Source organism: Nymphalis io, chromosome 8 (assembly GCF_905147045.1).
Source record: "Nymphalis io chromosome 8, ilAglIoxx1.1, whole genome shotgun sequence".
NCBI lineage: Eukaryota > Metazoa > Arthropoda > Insecta > Lepidoptera > Nymphalidae > Nymphalis > Nymphalis io.
The window spans coordinates 5,848,534-5,868,078 of NC_065895.1; the positions used below are offsets into that span (position 1 = coordinate 5,848,534).

The window sequence follows — 19,545 nt, forward strand, 5'->3', positions numbered from 1 at the left end:
TGACACAAAGAACAACTACGGTGTTTCTTGCTAACCAGCATAAAAGTCCTTCTTGGTAGAATTTTTATAACGGGTATATACAACAATGGTTGTTAACTATCGCTTGAATCATTCAACATGACCATGATGATCCAAATGTGAGTTTTATGAGACTACCTATCTGCATAAAGTATCTTTTATTTTGATTTATCCAGACGATGTTCACATTCGCGCTGGTAAGACGTCTTCAATTTCCTTCGACAAGCCGAGCTTTTCTTATAGTGTCAGAAAGTCCAAAACTAAATACTGAAATTGACAAAATTTCAAACTAACTTTTTCTTGACAAAGAGAGGGTTATTTTTTTATAGTATAGGTTGGCGGACGAGCATATGGGCCACCTGATGGTAAGTGGTCACCAACGCCCATAGACATTGGCATTGTAAGAAATGTTTACCATCGCTTACATCGCCAATGCGCCACCAACCTTAGAAACTAATATGTTATGTCCCTTGTGCCTGTAATTACACTGGCTCACTCACCCATCAAACCGGAATACAAAAATAACAAGTACTGCTGTTTTCCGGTAGAATATCTGATGAGTGGGTGGTACCTACTCAGCGGGCTTAGACTCAGCCCTACCACCAGTAAAGGTTAGAGTAGTTAGCAAATGTGTGTAGATAATATTTAGCGGCTACCTCCAATATAGTATAACATACTGCACAATGGATAACAGGCTGCGCAATGGTGTTGTTTCCACACTCGGCCACTGGACAGATGAACGCAGCCCATGTTTATAGTTACATTTATTTACTATTTACAAATAAATACGATTTATTGGTTGGATTGTATTGGTTGTATTTGTATAATGCTTTAAAGGACGATTTATAATATAATAATGTGTTTTCTAGTTTCATAAATAGGAAATATTTTACTTACTATACGGATTTCGTCATAAGAGCTAAAACCCACTCTAATGAACATGTTTGAACTGAAATAATATTCTTCAATAGTAACTCATGAATGCGCTCCGCATCGATTCGAAATGATTGAAAAGCAATGAAGAATAGTAGTCATTGTTTTTTTATTGGTGTAGCCAAAATAAAAAGAAGAACGAGGTTACTAACATACATTTCATATGCTACATATTTATTTTTTGTAAACAGAATATTCGAAGAGCTAGTTATACTAGCACATTAAGTTTACGTAGTTCGCGTATGTCTACGCGATTATTTTCTAAGCGTTTTGATTTTATTAAATGTCAAATTAAGTACATGTAATTACTAACATTACAAATTTATGAGTAACGAAGACATTTTTTTAACGTCATAACAACAAAAATATGCGCAAGCATTTAATTTATTGATGACTGGAATCATGCTTTCGATGCACATCGCCGCGGCGGTTTCCACGAGAGCGCCTTTGCGGCGACTGGTAACTCAAACCAAGAAGCGATGCGTATTCATACGGCGGAATCCGGCTCGTGCCAAGGCGGGTCCGAGTCCATTGCGTCCTGCCGCCAAAGACCGCGTAGCCCTTCCGAAGCGCCGTGCGCCAGCAGCCTCATGTTGTAGGGCTCCACCATGTTGTACAGCGCCTCGCTCGGCTCCCCACCGAGACGCGTTCGCGAAGTCGCGCGTGCGCAGCCCTTGCTCTCCGGCAGCAGGTCGAAGTCTGCGGCGCTGCCTCGCGACGACTCCGCGTCAGTCGCGTCCGATCGCGGCGAGAAGTCCGTGCTGGCCGTCGCGTCTCGCGGACTGCCGCACTCCACCCCCACGGGTCGCACGCCGCTCGCATCGCCGTGTCGCGAGCTCGAGGGCGAGGCGCCAGCCGGCGACGGACTCGAGTCCACGGAGCCCTGGGGCGCGGCGCAGGGCGGGGATGCGACGAGGGGCGCCGACTCGTCGTCGCTGGCGGGCTCGTCTCGCGGGGGACTGCGGTCGCGGGAAGCGGGAGCGCGCGACACGATCTTGTCCTTGAGCCTAACGAGTCGCTCCGCGGAGCCTACCTTGCGGAGGACGTCAGCGGTCCGTCGCAGGCCACGCAGCTTGAGGTCGAGGATCGGGGAGCCGGTGCGCGTGGAGTCCTCGACGGAGAGCGAGCGCGCCGAGAGGCGGGCGTCGGGCGCGTCGTCGACGAGGCGCAGCGAGGAGGGCCGCGGGCGGGCCAGCGAGCGGCGCGGGCGCACCCGCACGCTCAGCGCGGCTCGCGCGCCCTCGTCCTCGTTCTCCACGTTGAAGCTGACGGTGGGCGGGCGCGACTCACGAGCCTCGTCTGAAAGCAAGGGGTCGTCAGGCGAGGACGCTCGAGGCGACGCCGAACGCTGCGACCGCGCGAGCATCGACCCTGGGAATCCTCGGGATGAGGTTACTTAAGCGATTGGTAAATAAAACAACCGTTGATTTTTTTAAATCGTTTATTTTTATAAATGTATAATTGAACTACCTACGGAATGATATAATTACTGGAAGTCTATATGGCGAGGAATCTAGCTATCTTATAACTCTTTCGATATTGCTACTGTTTGATATGTTCGTTAAGTTCAGATCTAATATACAATAAAAGTCAGTATACGAAATATCACTAGAACTCCTTTACATAAGTAAAAGAGTCGCACTATAAAACGTTAAAAATGTATTTAATAAGTACTTTGTATTAAATTAGTTAATATAATAGTAAGTACGACATTGGTTACATTCAGAAAACAATTCTATATTTAAATAACAATAACGAGAATATTTTGTTTCTACAAAATTAAAGAAAAGAAGGAACTTAAATGAATTCCTTAATTTAAACAGTTGATTAAGTTCACAATGTAAAGTATTGTGGACATAATAAATCGAAAACAGTAATCCGTTTGCGTTGACTGTTACTATACTGTGCACATATCACAACCGGAAGTTAAGGCGAGACAACCAAAAATATTAATAAAACTTACATTCTACATACTGCAAAATAATAGGAATGACAAATAAAAACTAACCTAAGCAAAACATCTATACAATAATATTTATATAGCCTCAAAATACATGCAAGTCGACTACAATTTGTAAAGAGGAATCTAAAAGTAGTATCATAACAGTGATAATGTATATATAAGAAGTTATCACGTACTTTTTAAATAACATATTAGCAAACATGTTCACACCTCTGAAAAGTTTCCATTTTAACATAATATAATTACATTAAAATTATGCTTAAAATAATATTGCAGTTAGACTGTGTTTAAAATTCTAGAGGAAGTTTACATAGTCATGCTAAATAATTATAATGGCGTAATGAGATCTTGTAAATAGTCTCCAATGTTTTATTATTAAAACTATAATAATAAATAAAACAATTTATTTAAGCTTTATTAATAAACAGCCAGATGCAAATGGAACACTCTCTTAATGTTTTGCTACAATTGTGTTGTGTGTGTTTTAGTGCAAATAATTATGCTGTTACTAAACGGTAAACTTATGTTTGGTATTTTTATGGGTTATCATAAAATTATTTTTAGATTGCCATCAATATGTAAAAAAATGGACAGACTACTTTACATTTAGTAAAACATTTGTAACAGTATATTGTATGAAATACAAAAAAATAGTTTCAATCAAAATATGGTAGTAATCGCAACGTATGTTTTCGAAAAAACGAAGTGGTTTTAAATTCTTATAATAATTAGACAAAATCGACACAAAAAGAACCGTGGCACTAATATCACAGAAATACGTCATCGGAAAGGTTGACTATCACATGTTCGGGGCGCTGCTCGCCCTCCTCCGAGGAGGTGTCGTTGTGCGAGGCCGTGGAGGCGGTGGAGGGGTCGGAGGGGTCAGAGGGTGATCCGGTGGGTGCAGGGGAGACGGAGAGGGCGCGCAGAGGAGTAGCGGGGGGTAACTCGCGGATGGTGCGCATAGCCTCACCTGAGGGCGCAGGGGCAGCAGGGAGGGCTGAGGACTCTGATTGTAGCACATCTTCCATGGCCTCTTCGTTGAGGGTTTGTAGCGCACCACATATCATTTGCTCCTCGAGAGTAACCTGTAACAACAACAACAAATAAGTTATAGGCGATTTTTGATTATAGATTTATTAACCTTACTTATTTAAATATTACTGAAATAGAAATAAAAGCTACTAAACAATTAATTTAATATATAAATAAAAACTTTTTTTAGTGTAACTACAGATACTTGCAAATATGCGATACATAAACAATACCAAAAATTAAAACAAATCACTAAACTAAACATTGTATACAAAAAATGATCAAACATCCATCCATCCAAACGTGACAACGTGATTTTAAAAGTAATACAACTACAGCCGCTACAATTCAAAATGACTCGAAATGTACACAATGGCGGCGATTGACAAATGCCATAGACTAAACCAAAGTTTATAGACGCATAAACATATTATTAATGCATGGTGTAGTACAAGTACTGAAAATTGTCTATGATCTCATCCCTTTGTCCCATGTCTTTCATACTGACAGTTAACTTAGCGACAACGAATACGTAAATAGTGTACAGATGAATAAACCAAGGCAATATACAAACAGTAACAATAATACACATAATGAACCATGTATTATAGTTTTCAATTATAGTTTTTATATCGCTTGTAAACTTTATTAGTTTTTGTTGAAATTTGACATGTTGGTTCAGTTTTGATGAAAATGCATTTTATGGTAAACATGATTTGATACCACGTCCACGATTGGCTCCAAACGAAGAAACAAATTTTGTATGTCAAAGGTTGTTCTTTGGTGATGAAATGTATGCAACATTTCGTTAACAAAAAATAGTAAAGAAAAATTAAAAGACGTTCACCATTCTCACTCTCTTCACTTTGAAATATATAAAATTACTAAAAATATATTCGATATGCAAAACAAAATTATCAGAAAATCTATAACTTTGTGTTTACGTAATGTACGGTTGGATTTTCATTTGAGCTGAAATTAACAACCGGATAGAAGGAAATTAAAATATTAGAGTTAATTGGTATGTAGGATTCTTTTTATAGAACCTGATGGTAAATTGAGAATCCGTTATCAAGACGGAAAAGTTTAAATACCTCGGGTCCGTACTGCACAAGTCTGGTACAGTCGACCACGACGTCAGAACTCGAATAAACGCAGCCTGAGCCAAATGGCTGAAGTCACCGGGGTAATCTGTGATCGCAGGATACCGGTGAAATTAAAGGGCCTTGTGTACAAATGCATCATCCGACCAGTCTTATTGTACGGCAGCGAGACGTGGCCAGCACTCGCGAGATACGTTCAGCAACTTCACGTCGCGGAAATGAAGATGCTGCGGTGGATGTGTGGCGTTACGAGACTTGATCGCATTCGTAACGAGCACATCCGTGGTAGCCTTGGAGTTTGCGATGTAGCGGATAAGTTGCAGGAAAGCCGTCTGCGTTGGTTTGGCCACATTAGCCGCAGACCACCAGACTATGTCGGGAACCGATGACTGGACTTTGTTGTCGAAGGCCCTAGATCCCGCAGCAAGCCCAAGAAGCGCTGGCTCGATGTTGAGGGACGATATGAGAGAGCACGATCTCACTAAGACGGACGCTTTAGATCGGGCAAAGTGGAGGCATAGATGCAGGAAAGCGGACCCTGGCGTTACTAGCCCGGGAAAACGCTAGGCAGAAGAAGAAGAACCTGATGGTAAGTGGTCACCACCGCACATTGACATTGAAATAAATTTTAACCATCGCTTACATCACCAATGCGCCACCAACCTTGAGAACTAAGATGTTATATCCCTTGTGCCTGTAATTATTGCACTGTGCACCACTCGCCCTTCAAACCGGAACACAACAATACTAAGTACTGCTGTTTTGCGGCAGAATATCTGATGAGTGGGTGGTACCTACCCAGACGAGCTGGCACATAGCCCTACCATTAGTAATTACTTTTAGAAATAACAATATATTTTTTTATCATTAAATATAAAACATTAAATGAGGATGGACGGCCCAAAATAACGTGTATAATCAATATATACCCTTAGCCGTAAAGTGAAAATATTGTCAAAAGTTTGTAATCTTTGGTTAAACTAAAGATACAAGTTTTTTTTTATTAAAATAATCTGTGTTTGTGTTTGTGTGTGTGTGTGTATTAATTACGTGCACATAATATTATTAAGTGTATCTTAAGCGCAGACCGTTAATTATAATTATAATTGACTATATACTTGTATAATTGACTATATACCATGCTTAACAAACAACTACTACGTAATATTGAAAAGTCATAATTAAATAAATGTAGTGCCAGTTCTATGTTAAATAAATATAACTCGTCTGACCTGATACTCCGCAAAAAGCTGCAAGTACAAAAATACAAACAATAAGTCAATATTTTTGAATAATCCATAATAAAAGTTTCAACATCCTCCCCTCCTATTTCATCCTTTATTTAACGTAAAAAATTAAAATCTTTGATTATTTAATTCGGCCACAAACGATATCGTCTGTTCCTTTGCACGTATATATTTATAATAATAATTCACTTCGAATACCTGTTTTTCAACATTAGACGGTCGACTTCTTTGTTGTTCCAATACCGGTCGGGGTTTGATGGCGTCAAGTTCCGATTCTACCGATTTATCTGCTACAACTAAAAATAAATACACTGCTTCAGCACTTTTTCTCCGCTACTTAAACATTTCTTTTGTAATATACAACGTACCCGTGACCGAGGGCGCTGTAATGGGCACGCACGCTTCCAGCTCGCGCAAGTTCATTATGAGCATTTTAAACAGCTCCCAGTCACCGAAAGGTAAATCTAATATCTGAAAAGTGAATACAAAGATAACGAACGAGGGTTTCGTAACCGAAAGCCGTGTCCCCCGGCGGGGTCGGCAACGCACCGGCTTGAGGTCGTGCAGGCGGCAGACGGCGAGCACGAGGCCGCACACGCGGTGCGCCTGCAGCGCCGCCGCCGCCGCGCCGCCGCCCGCGCCCAGCGCCGCGCGCGCCACCGCGCACACGCGCTCCACGCTCAGCGCCGACAGCCGCAGCGCCGACGTGTCGCCCTGACAGAGGTCCGACTTTTGGTTTAGTGGAACATTCGTCGACTAGTAGGAGACGCGGTAGGTTTCACTCACCAGTCCAGGGAAAGCAGTCCGGAGCAACGCACTGGGGTTCACTGCGACTGGGGGGACTATTTGTTGGGGCACCCCGTACTCGCCCTGCGTTTGTGAGTAGGGCTGCGCTTGCGCGGGAGGCCCAAATGTATTCGCCCATCCCACCCACAGGGGCGGCTGTGATGGTACCAATGTGCTCGGCGTCCCCGTTGTTGTGGCTTGCGCAATTGTTGTGACTTTCTGTTGTAACAAGAAAATTTCATCTATGTAGAAACTGTTAAGCCCTCTAATGAAAACTACTACAAATATTTCTTAACCTGTTATTTAAACAATATCTAGTGGTGATATTAACATTTATGAATTTGCTCGTTTTATGCGATATGATTATGCTCTTTTTTGGGATGGGTACCTGTTTCTTGTGGAACGGTTTTGAAAGCGGTGGTCGGTTGCCGTGCGGGCCCCACTGCACGGAAGCGGCGCCGCCTGCGCCTATGTCTTCCTCAGCGCCAGCCTGTACTTGCTCCTCTGCAAGTATAAATGCGACCTTTTAGCTTAATCCAACATCGAGCTAGTAGAAGTATAAATAAGCTTTTTTAAAAATTAATTTGTAATAAGAATCATTGGCAACATTAAGCTTCATATAATCGATTATTGATTTTAGTTGAATTGTGTTTTGACATTCCAACATTATACAGTTATCTTTCACTATGCTGCTCAATCAATTTAAGGGATATATTAAATATAGCGACAATCAATGAGAAGTACAATGTGCCGTGGTTTCCAGCAACGTTTTAAAAGCCGGCCGTCAACTAACCTGCTAAACATTGTCAAAGTAGTTTGGCGAGAGGCTAGATTTCTTTCAGTGTGATATATGATGGTAATTTAAAGTACCTTTAATGACTTTCTTAATGTACGGGTCGAGGTTGATTGTGAAGGGCAGAAATATCTTGAGGTCGGCGGCGGTGAGTGTTGAGCGGTGGAAGCTGAGGAATACTTCTAGTTTGCGCTCGTCGCGGTCCAACTCCATCAACGTGCTCGCCTCGCGCAGTCCACCTATTAGTGGTCTTACTCTGCGAATTAAGTTATTATTTTTTAGGTAACATTTGTTGTCTGTGGGTGAAATTTTTACGTTAACTATGTCCCTCCTGCTGAGTACTAAGATGTATGTATATATATATACACCTTGTAAGAGTCGTGATGGCCTAGTGGTTAGAACGCGTGAATCTTAACCGATGATCGTGGGTTCAAACCCAACAAAAGCAAGCACCACTGAATTTTCATGTGCTTATTTGTGTTTAAAATTCATCTCGTGCTTAACGGTGAAGGAAAACATCGTGAGGAAACCTTCAAGTGTCTAATTTCATTGAAATTCTTTCACATGTGTATTCTACCAACCCGCACCGGAGCAGCGTGGTGGAATAAGCTCCAAACCTTCTCCTCAAAAAAAAAAGACGAGAGGAGGCCTCCTCTTCTCCTCCTCTCCTCTTGGTTTGTGGGACATTCACAGGCTGTTACTGTATATACACCTTGCACCAGTCTTTACAGTACAGCTCATTTGTCTGGCAATAGTTACATAATATATACAAAGTATGTACGTGAGTGCATTTTCGGGAGGCACGTTAATATTCTGCTTTCACAAGTTATTACTAATCTATCGTTATTATTTATAACCATAGACTAGTAAGAAATCCTAGATACTACTTATTAAGAGATTCCTCTCCTAATAAGTAGTATCTAGGATTTCTTCTTGAACTATGAAATTATAGCTAATTTTTTATTTTTTTATAGCGATTTCATTGCGTTTTTTGAATTATTTAATGCATTTGCTTATCTATAGATTATAAGTGTGATATTGAGAGATTTCGTCATGAAATAGGTATATGGAATTATTTTTAATCTTACTTTTCGTAAATATGTTTCAGAGAAGTAGAATCATCAATGTGTTCCTCGTACGTTTCGTGATGGTAAATAATCCACGAGGTGCGGAATGGCCACTGCTCCGTCAGATTTACCCAAGACGCCAATTGGTACCAATTGAATTCAATTTGGAATGCTTTTAGAAGGCGACCTGAAATTTAACGAGAACCTAAAATCAATCACGAACTATTTTGATATATGGAGCAATATACGAGGAACAAATATAATATAATATTTATGTAGGAAAAAATCAATATCCGAGCCGAGGCTCATTATTATCGGGGGCCGCAACCGCACCGGTGACGTAGAGCACGTTCATGAGGCGGCGCATGCTGCGCGGGTTGACGTCGCTGAAGTAGTCGTCGGTGAGCAGCACGCGGCCCAGGTCGGCGGCGCCGGCGGCGGGCGCGGGCGCGCGGTGCAGGCCCGACGCCACGGACGACGCCACCGACTCCGACATGCGCAGGCGGCCCGCGCGCTCGCCGCGCTCCGCCCGCTCGCCGCGCTCCCCGCGCGCGCCCTTGATGCGCTCCTGGCTCGACATCAGCTCCGACGTGGACGACAGGCGCCGCGCCGACACCTGACGTCAGCGGCTCGTGTTAGTCGATGGTCCACAGACAAATAATAATTAATCTCTTTCTTTCGAACATTGTACGAATATATAGTACAGGTGGTACGCATCTTTTTTTGTAAATATTTTAATTAAAATTTCGATTTAAATATTTTACTCAAACTTTTAAAATGATTTACTATACTATTATTATTATTTTGTAAATTGTACGCAATGGGATCGAAAACTTTCTTATTATCTTACAGATCGCTGCAAAGAGGTGCTGAAGTCGTCCGAGGCCAGGGTCTGGAAGCGGCGCGTGGCAGTCTGTTGCGCTACCTTCACGCGTCGCAGGGCGGAGTTCTGCAGATAGAAGGGCAGCTGCACCATGTTTCGCAGGTAGTCCCATCCTCCGATGTTACTCTCGGACAACGCTCGACGGCTGTTTATCTCTACTGCCTGAGTGATGAGTTGGGGAGACATTGGATATAAACAATTTTGGGTCACCGAACAGATTATACAAGCTGCGTTGATCGTTTCATAGAGTCAAGTTTTATATAAGACCAGTTTTAAGTAACAGTTTTATGATAATGTATAACGGAAATATTTACATTCGGTAATTTGATAATTCTAATAAATGAAAACGTTTTCATGCAACATCAAAGGCAAAATAATATAAATTCACAAGTACGGGAACAAAATCTAAATAAGTCCGATCATGCAAGCACACGATAAGACATCGACATCGATGTCCGTGGGCACAACACTGGCGGTCGGACGGTCTAACGAACACACCCAACACTTAACTAACCTCCATCCAAGCAACCTGCGCATTTCAAATTTTTGATAAATTACCTATTTTAATGAAAACTATCAAAATTAATTGCATAATACTATATACATTACTTATAACATATTTTGTAAATATTTTGAATTGTCACTAGAATTCCTTTGTCTGTTTTAAAAAGAAATGAAAAATTCCTATACATATAGTGAAATAAACGGACGCTTATGTGTTTCAATTCAATTATGTCTATTGTGTATATTTGCCAATTTATCAATATATGTAAAAATATTTATATTGACAAATTCAATAAATGTTCTCTCTCAACTCAATATAATCATGAGATAATATAGTCGATATTACGTAAATATAATTTCCTACAAATAATTATTACTACAATTTCAGAGGAACGAGATACGTCCTTCAAAGATAAATATGATAGCTTAATTTTATATTTACCTTGCTGATAATATGCGGGTCAATGGCTAGCAGCAGGATGAAGGGGCTCTTAGGGTCCGAGCAGAGCGCGTGCACGGCATTGAGGAGCGCCAGCACCTTCTCCTGCTCGCAGCTGTCCAGCGCGTCCACCACCACCACCAGCCGCGTCTGCTGCCCGGTGAACGCGTCCAGGCACGACACCTAACGAGTACAACATAGTCAGCATCGAAGGGGCGTCCGGCGGAGGAGGCCAGGAGGAGGCCAGGAGCAGGTCGGCGAGCCACTGACCGTGTGCGTGAGCGCCTGCACCTCGGGGCGCAGCGCGGCGGCGTGCGCGCGGTCGCGGCGGATGCTGCGCGCCAGGCGGGCGAGGCGCGCGCGCGGCGGCAGCGCCAGCGCGGCCAGCGCGCGCGCGCCCGCGTACAGGTTGGCGAGCAGCACGGCGCCCGCCGCCGCGCTCGCGCCCACCATCAGCCCCTGTTGCACGTCACGCCGCCTGACACACCGCGGCCCGGCTCAGTCGCGGCGCTCGCACGCAGCGCCGCGAGCGCTGAGCCGGGCTTTTATGGGAAAAGGGACGAAGTCGCCGAGAATTTCATATTATTGTTTTTATTGAGAAAATCGTCGAGCAATGTAATCTTAATATTTTTACAATCGTTACATTCCAATTTTACCAGTGCTAGTATTAATAATATTATCTTGGAACTTATTAGGGAGACTTCAAAGTGTGCTCCTAAAATTATAAATAAAATAAATGTTTTTCTTACGAGGGGTCCGTCTCACTGTCCGTGAAGTATATAATAAGTACGCAAACTCCGACGAGCACGCAGGTAAAGCTCAATTCGAAAGTTATTATGTGCGGAATGCAACAAGCCCGGCGCCATCTGGAACGATAGCTTTATTATTTTTCTTTATTTCGATAATTATTAAATCTCAAGCATAACCACTATTTTCGTATATATATTTTAAAAGACGCGTTTTGCGATCGTCAAAGCGTCAGGGATGCGGTTACTAACTTCCAGCCCGACGTCGAGGACACGGGTCGCGGTCGGAAGGCGCGCGCGAGGCGGGTGCACACGCGGCCGTACTGACACTCGAGCGCCTCGGCCAGACTTCCGATCATCTGCACCACCATCGCCTCGCCCTCCTGTCCCGCGCCGCCCTTCATGCCTTCCGTGAAATGAAACCTGCCACAAGAATTGGTCTATAAATTACCTAATTCGACTTTGAATAATTATATTATCATAATGTATGCCTCTAAGAAGTCACTAAAAATCCTAATTTCAATATATATCTAAAAAAAGTGGTTTACTCTTCCGCCGAATGAGATATTAACCCAAGGGTCGCTTTTTTAGCTTAATACTTTAACAATACAAGAAATAAGTAAATACTTGCCATTACTTTAGTTATTTCGACAATAGGTAATATATATATATACATAATGCGACCTAATTTATTCCTTTTTTGTTATATAGAATGAGCAAATTTTTTTTAATTGAAATGTGTTTTTCTTTAAATATAAAATATCTTAAACGGTCCAAACGGTTAAAGACAGTATATTAGATATTGAAAAACAAATAAACAAAAACAAAAAATGATAGGCAAGTTTTTATGTGTCATGTGGCTGTAGTGACTAATTTGGCATGTATGAATAAATAGAGTGAAATAATAATGATGACTAATTCTATTCCGACAACGAGTTATGAAATAAATAGATTTATATGCCAATAAGCAAAAAGAATACTAATATGGGAATTACGTATATCGTATTGTTCATTCCTTACCTTATTGGCGTAGCGGGCAACGCACGAGGGTCGTCAGGACCAGGCGGGTGGCAAAACATCACCTGAAGCAGTAGCAGCAGAGAACTGAACCGACGTCCCAGTGCTCCCACCATCCCACCTGCCCACCACCATTCGTATCTAGTAATAAATAAAATTTACAACAGATTATTTTATTGTTGTAATTATACTACTACTTTACATTAAAAAATACAATCTTCTCTTTTTAACATTTGGAGATAAATAAAGTCTGTCAAAAAGTAATAATAATGAGTAACACAGGACACGAGTACTATAACAAGATTCATAGCCAACGCCACTCACCTATTACCGAGGTACCACAGCAGATAGAAGGTGAGGTAGAGCGCGGCGAAGAGTGCGAAGAGCACGCAGAGGGCGACGTAGGCCGGCGCGCCCGCCACCGCGGCCACGGCGGCCGCCGCCAGCGACACGTGCCACGCCGCCCACGACACCGCCCACGACCACGCCCAGCCCGTCTCGCTCCATTGCCGGGCGAAGTTCTTCATCTCCTCTGAGAGAACATTGTTTTTAGACCGAATAATCTTATTTTCCCTGTATAGCTGATTGGTGTAGGGATTGGCCTTTATAATCCCACACATAATTGATTTCATCATTCTATTTCCTTATTTAAATCATGCACAAAATATATAATATCTAAGGGGACTTGGCGGCGCATTGACGTTGTAATGAATGGTATATACTCTTCGCAGTGCCAATGTCTTCTAGATACGGTCAACAACTCATCACGAGCTCACCTATATTCACTATACCTACTAACTCGGATAGCAGTTAAGCCGCCGCTTCATATGGTCGCTCCTAGGTTAGATGTTTTATCATTTTAATGATGCACTATTTGGCAAGAATTCCACCCGTCACGAGTCGATTGAATCATTGAGCATACGACTGTGCACCTGTGATTGCATCAATCTATACGTTTTAGATTTATGATTTGAGTGTCTCGTCTGAAAATGCACTTATAGTTTGATGGGATTTTAATATTAATTACCTTTGAGTTTATTGAGCAAGAATGATTTTCCCGATCCCCATCTGGCGTAGAGACCCACAGTGATGGGGACGGAGAGACTCGGTTCAGAGAGCATATCAGCTAAAGCTGCGCTATACAACTCGTAGCCGAGCATGTTTTCATTGTCTTCGTTAGTGTTTAACTTCCGTGCACCGAATATTTGACCCAATATTGTTTTGTTGTAGCTCATGTCGATATTATATGGCGTTTCGTTCATTTTATTAGGTTTGTACAGAAGTTGGCTATTTTTTGGATTTCTCAGTAGAATTTCCACTATGTGCTAAAAGAAAAAAGAAAATTTATTAAGCACATATTTTTGTATATTAAGATATAACAATAATTCAGTAGTAATTATTTTACTGGTGGTAGGGCTTTGTGCAAGCTCGTCTGGGTAGGTACCACCCACTCATCAGATATTCTACCGCAAAACAGCAATACTTGATATTGTTGTGTTCCGGTTTGAAGGGTGAGTGAGCCAGTGTAATTACAGGCACAAGGGACATAAAATCTTAGTTCCCAAGGTTGGTGGCGCATTGGCTATAAGCGATGGTTGACATTTCTTACAATGCCAATGTCTAAGGGCGTTTGGTGACCACTTACCATCAGGTGGCCCATATGCTCGTCCACCTTCCTATTCTATAAAAAAAAAAAAAAAGTAATTATTTTATTCCGATATTTTATTAATTTGTAGGAGTTATAAAAATTGTTGAGGATTTTTAAATTGTATGTATATATTTAAAGATGTAACTTTAATACGTTGCTTTGTGGCATGTCTTGTAGTGTCTGAGACTGACCTTGGAGCGCGCCCGCATGGCGACGTGCAGCGCGGTATCGCCGCGGTTATCTGCGGCGGCCACACGTGCGCGGCGCTCCAGCAGCAGCGCCACCACCTCCGCGTTGCGCGAGCGAACCGCACGCAGCAGCGCCGTGTCGCCGCTCTGTGGACGATGTACACCGTGTTCATTGATATTGCTCTTAGATTTAAATGTGTATATTTGATAAACTTTTTTTTTCAATTTATTATTAACGACTGTTTAACACTTTTAACGACTGTTTGAATAGACATTAAATGAATTATAAAATTATAGAAATTATGATTACGACTATACCCTAAAAATTACATTTATTTTTATATAAATATTGTAACATTTATATATTTGTGAAAAATTATATCCATCATTTATTTATATATTTTTTGGCCTGGCTAGTTAATCTAATTAGCTAGATTTTGATGCTGATCGTTCCAATAAAAATTATAGATGAATATTTATTTTTCAAGACTCAATATTAGTCCGGAGTTTATTGGAAATTTTCATTTCGAAAAGCACTTAATTTTTTTTTTGAATCTGAGTTTTAACTCTCTCTGGTCGAGTCGAATTGCGGTCCCGTTAAATTTGAAAGTGAAGGGGATATAGAGTGCATATATGTTTTGCGTACACACTTGTGCACTATATATCACTATATATCTTCCGAATAGCTGGCAAAAATAATTTGGTAATTTCTGACCCCTTTGGGAATAGCCACATTTGTCAGGAGATCATCGTACGTTTTATTTACTTAATCTAAATTTTAATCACTGTTTTTTTAACAAAATAAATTTGTTTAATTTAAAAAAAGAACTTACGCTAGTACAATGTTCCAAATCAGGATTGGACGCCAGAAGTAGTTTCATTATGGCAACATGTCCTTTCTCCACGGCCGTATACACTGGGGTTTTCTTTTCTTTGCCGGGTAGATCGACGTCTACGTGCTTCTTTAGTAACGCCTCCACTATATTCTTATATCCTCCCTTCACTGCGTATATTAGAGGGGTGTCTTTTGAGTGATCCTGAAAATGACATATACCGATCATTCACCAAGTTTTAGAGGAGATGGAGCAGGGGCTAGCAACGTGAATCTGAAGAAAAAAATACAGATTAAAACTCGTCCAAGCACCACTGAATTTCTAAGCTTGCGTGTGTCTGAAAAAAAAACTGCCACATGTGCTGCTGTCGTATAGAGCAGCGCATTGGAATGAGCTTCAAACTCAAGGAGAAGAGGAGAACTTATTTCAGCTGTGGGCTATTAATAGTCTTATATGTACGTACATTATAGGCGTATATAGACACTTATGAGGAAATAGATTATGAAGTTCACATAATTTATTAGTTCAGAAGGGCAAGTGATATATGTTCAACATTGGATAGAAAATGATTTAATTCGCTTTTGAATTAATTATAGTATATTATTAATTAGACATAACGTATTTAAAAGATGAGTGTCAAGTTTTATAATTCATAACGTATTTGCCGGAAAATTTGTAACACGCAAATGTCACTAGTTTATCGAGCGAAGACTTGAATTTGGCATCGTCATTTATATTACAAGGTCATTGAAGTACTTTTTGACTATAACAACTCACGTATTTATTTATTTTAAGAGAAATTGTCTAATTAACTAGACAAAATAATTGCAATTGATTTTTAAAACAATTCAAAATAATTGATTTTGGAAAAAGTGGCATACCTATTGTTTTTAAAAATAATACTACAGTTATCGAGGAGCAATAATAATTGTATTGTAATCGGTCTGTGTAACAGTCATACGTGTATCACTATGAAATAATCGACTGCCTCGTTGTTTTAGTGGCTTCATGTAAGGCCGCAGACCCGGAGGTAAAGGGTTCAATTCCCAGGCCGGGCCAGTAAAAAGTTACTGGGTTTTCTGTCAGAAAATTCTCAGTAGCAGCCCGGAGTCTGGAAGTGTGTTCCCTTGTGCCTCGGAAAGCACGTAAAGCCGTTGGTCCTGCGCCTGAACTCTTTCCGGTCGTGTCGGATTGCCGTCCCATCGGATAATGAGACTGAGGCAATAGAGAGTGCACTTGTGTTTGCGCACACACTTGTGCACTATAATATGTCCCGTGCAGTTGGCTAATCTCTCTTGAGATTGGCCGCCGTGGCCGAAATCGGTCTGGAGGACATTACTATTATTAAAATAATACACAATTTACTAGTAAATTTTCAATTGATGATCTATCATTAAGTCAAGTCAAGAAATGTCTTTCCCTTGTCAAATAAGTCCAGCAGTAGCTTTGGTTTTTAGTATGAACAAAAATACCTGTACGTTAATATAAGCCCCTGAGTTTATCAAAGCGAGTGCGATATCGTAGAAGCCTTCCTTGCAAGCGATGGCCAACGCCGTGCAACCGTCCTTGTCCAACGCGTTTACATTAGGTTTATGCTCCAACAACATTTGGACAATTTCAAAATGGTTACCTGTAAAATTTAATTCATTATAATATTGAAATATTAAAAACCTACCAAAAATTAAACACGCGTTTGTACTGTATGAACTTTTTTAAAAGTTTCCTAATCTCCTTACACGAAATAAAAACGCTTATTTGGAATTGAAGTTATAGTAAAATATATGTTTAATTTAATTATGTCATATTATAAGAGCGTTGGCTAGTTCTCGTAGACCAAATGTAAATGAATTAATTCGTTTTACAAATATGTAATACGTACTTATAAGAGTACTATTCCTATCTAGATTATTATCATAATTATATTTATTATTTTAAAGATATGCATAAATAGGTGATTATGTAAAACTATAATAAATAAATAAAATGAATATAATTTGTAATATCATAATATATTATTATTATTGTTATTATTATTGTTATAAATATTGTTATTTTAGCTCGTTTTGTATATTTATATTATATAAGTTCTATGCTTTCAGTTTGGCTGACAACCAAGTCAGGCGTAAGTTTACCGCGGTGCTGTCAGAAGTTAATGTTTTCCTGGAGCTTCAGCGACAAAATCTTGTTAAATTGTGATTTTTGGCATTCGAACTCGTCTGTGACTAATACTATTTATATTAAAACAAAACAATATTCATCGCAGAGGGAAACAATTATAATTGCCAAATGGATTTAAACTAAATCATATGCTATTTTAGCATATATAAATAGCGTCTTACTAAATAATTATTTAGATTAATAATTTTATCATTATCTAATTGGAAATAAAAGAAAAATAAATTATCACGGCCGTGAATAACTAGATAAATCATCGATGTATCGAGGGCGTATAGAGGGACTTGTGACTCGGACCGTGGGTGGCCTGCAGCAGTGGCGTCCAGCAGTACATGCCGGTGGTGTTGGGGTCGGCACCGGCTCGCAGCAGCGCGGCGCAGGACGCCACGTCACCGGCGCGCGCGGCCCACGTGAGCGCGGACGTGGCGTACTTGTCGCACGAGTTGGGCCGCGCGCCCGCCGCCAGCAGGCGCGCCACCACGCCGCTGTGACGTCGCCCCGCCGCCCATACTAGTGAGCTACAACAACGACACCATGACCACACACCTCCATTGTAACTTATGTATAATCAGTTTCAAATTCGAGTTAATGTCCTAGATTTTGTAAAATATACATATGTACTTATGTGTAGTGGATATGGCAATGATTTCATTGCAATCAATAAGTGATACTGCCTTTCCTAATGTCTTCTATTCAAATGATTTATAACCCGGATCGTTAACATAACAATACTATAATAAATTCAACAGTAATACCATTGGAGGCTTGTTTACGACCTATATATTCTTCAGTTTTACATTGGATGGGCTGTAAAAGTATGTAATTTACTATAAAGACAGTTTGTTACTTGACCAATTAAATCTTAATATGACAACGATGTATAAATATTCCTTTTACTTTTTTTAAGTTGTGACTTTTTAGATGGTCACAGGGGTCATTCTTAAGGGCGATTAGAAAACTATGCAAGATATATTATAGTATATAAGTGTGTGCGCAAATAGAGTATACTCATTATTCCTTCCAATTTAAGTCCTATAAGCCGGCAAACCGACAAAAAAATCCGTAGAAAGTTCAAGCTCAGAAAAATATCTCTACGTGCTTTCCGAAACACGGAAGTGTAACTTTCTTATTACCGGGCTGCTACTGAGAATAACTTTACATAAATACCAAAAAAAATTTTGGCCCAACCTGGCATTTAATCTCAAGACGTCGAGATCTGCAGCCATGAGACATCAGCCATTAGAATAAGAAAGTAGTGAAAAATACGTACTTGATATTATAGTTTCCATGCGCATGTACATCGGCACCTTTTTCAAGGAGCAATGTAACAACTTCCTCGTGTCCTTTATAGGCGGCCCACATGAGAGGCGACCATCCACCCTGTAATAAAACCTTGATGCAATCCTTGTCAACTAAAGAACTCCATGAAGTTCTAATGTCAACATTAAATTAAAATCTAATGCTTTTTCTTTACGGATGACTTTAAAGAATCTCCAAATGGTAATTTGCTTAAAGTGGCGAGAGGACATGACATTGAGTTGATAAAACGTCGAATTATTATAGTTTTACAGAACTCTGAAATATATTGCAAAAAATTCATATTAAGTGATATAGCCTGAAATTTTATTCAAGAAATGACGTCATATTCATATATTCAAAACCAACCAGGTCGCGGGAGCAGTACAGTACACGATGTTAATCTGAACTTTATGTTTAGTTCGTTTAAATATCAAACAAATGAAACACCGGGTTCTCGTATGTTTACACATAGATCTGACGGACGTTTGTGTACATGAAAACAATTTATTAAATGGTTCGTGTATTTTCATTCCGATTGATTTATTTTTATAAATTCAAAAAAGATTTTATTTTCTTCAATCAATAATTTACAATATATTTACATATATTTATTTTTGAAATCGTGTTAATGAAATTAATTTAAAGTAAATAATGTTGCAGGAATTAAATGAGCGACACATTTCAGATGCAAGTCTGCTGAAGAACAAAGGAAACACTGTACGCAATGCACTTATTAGTCGCGGAAAAACATTCTATAAATACAATGTTATTGTTGAAAGGAGATATATGAATATATTATAAGTATACTTTAACCAGATTTAAGAATGTGGGGATGTCGCTGATTTCTTGGCAATGATCCACCTCAAGT

General features: G+C 40.3%; 1 protein-coding gene across 12 annotated transcripts in view; it reads right to left on the minus strand.

Annotated features, from left to right (window-relative positions):
* Positions 1–1,091: 1,091 nt before the first annotated feature.
* Positions 1,092–19,545, minus strand: part of LOC126770279 (kinase D-interacting substrate of 220 kDa) — a 50,089-nt gene continuing 31,635 nt past the window's right edge. For 8 of the 12 annotated variants that reach the window (XM_050489581.1, XM_050489587.1, XM_050489588.1 and 5 more), the window contains 25 exons: positions 18,649–18,758; positions 17,676–17,896; positions 16,676–16,833; positions 15,204–15,407; positions 14,374–14,517; positions 13,562–13,859; positions 12,859–13,066; positions 12,538–12,675; positions 11,770–11,940; positions 11,521–11,637; positions 11,042–11,249; positions 10,775–10,954; positions 10,343–10,357; positions 9,796–9,990; positions 9,279–9,561; positions 8,967–9,132; positions 7,956–8,134; positions 7,474–7,589; positions 7,086–7,304; positions 6,849–7,013; positions 6,668–6,770; positions 6,498–6,595; positions 6,285–6,302; positions 3,888–4,002; positions 1,092–2,250 (listed from right to left, as the gene is read on the minus strand). In XM_050489581.1, the coding sequence (XP_050345538.1) occupies positions 1,439–2,250; positions 3,888–4,002; positions 6,285–6,302; positions 6,498–6,595; positions 6,668–6,770; positions 6,849–7,013; positions 7,086–7,304; positions 7,474–7,589; positions 7,956–8,134; positions 8,967–9,132; positions 9,279–9,561; positions 9,796–9,990; positions 10,343–10,357; positions 10,775–10,954; positions 11,042–11,249; positions 11,521–11,637; positions 11,770–11,940; positions 12,538–12,675; positions 12,859–13,066; positions 13,562–13,859; positions 14,374–14,517; positions 15,204–15,407; positions 16,676–16,833; positions 17,676–17,896; positions 18,649–18,758 (4,641 nt within the window). In that variant the 3' untranslated portion in view covers positions 1,092–1,438. The remainder of the gene's footprint in view (positions 2,251–3,887; positions 4,003–6,284; positions 6,303–6,497; positions 6,596–6,667; positions 6,771–6,848; positions 7,014–7,085; positions 7,305–7,473; positions 7,590–7,955; positions 8,135–8,966; positions 9,133–9,278; positions 9,562–9,795; positions 9,991–10,342; positions 10,358–10,774; positions 10,955–11,041; positions 11,250–11,520; positions 11,638–11,769; positions 11,941–12,537; positions 12,676–12,858; positions 13,067–13,561; positions 13,860–14,373; positions 14,518–15,203; positions 15,408–16,675; positions 16,834–17,675; positions 17,897–18,648; positions 18,759–19,545) is intronic. The other 4 variants (XM_050489582.1, XM_050489578.1, XM_050489580.1 and 1 more) reach the window with 3 other exon arrangements.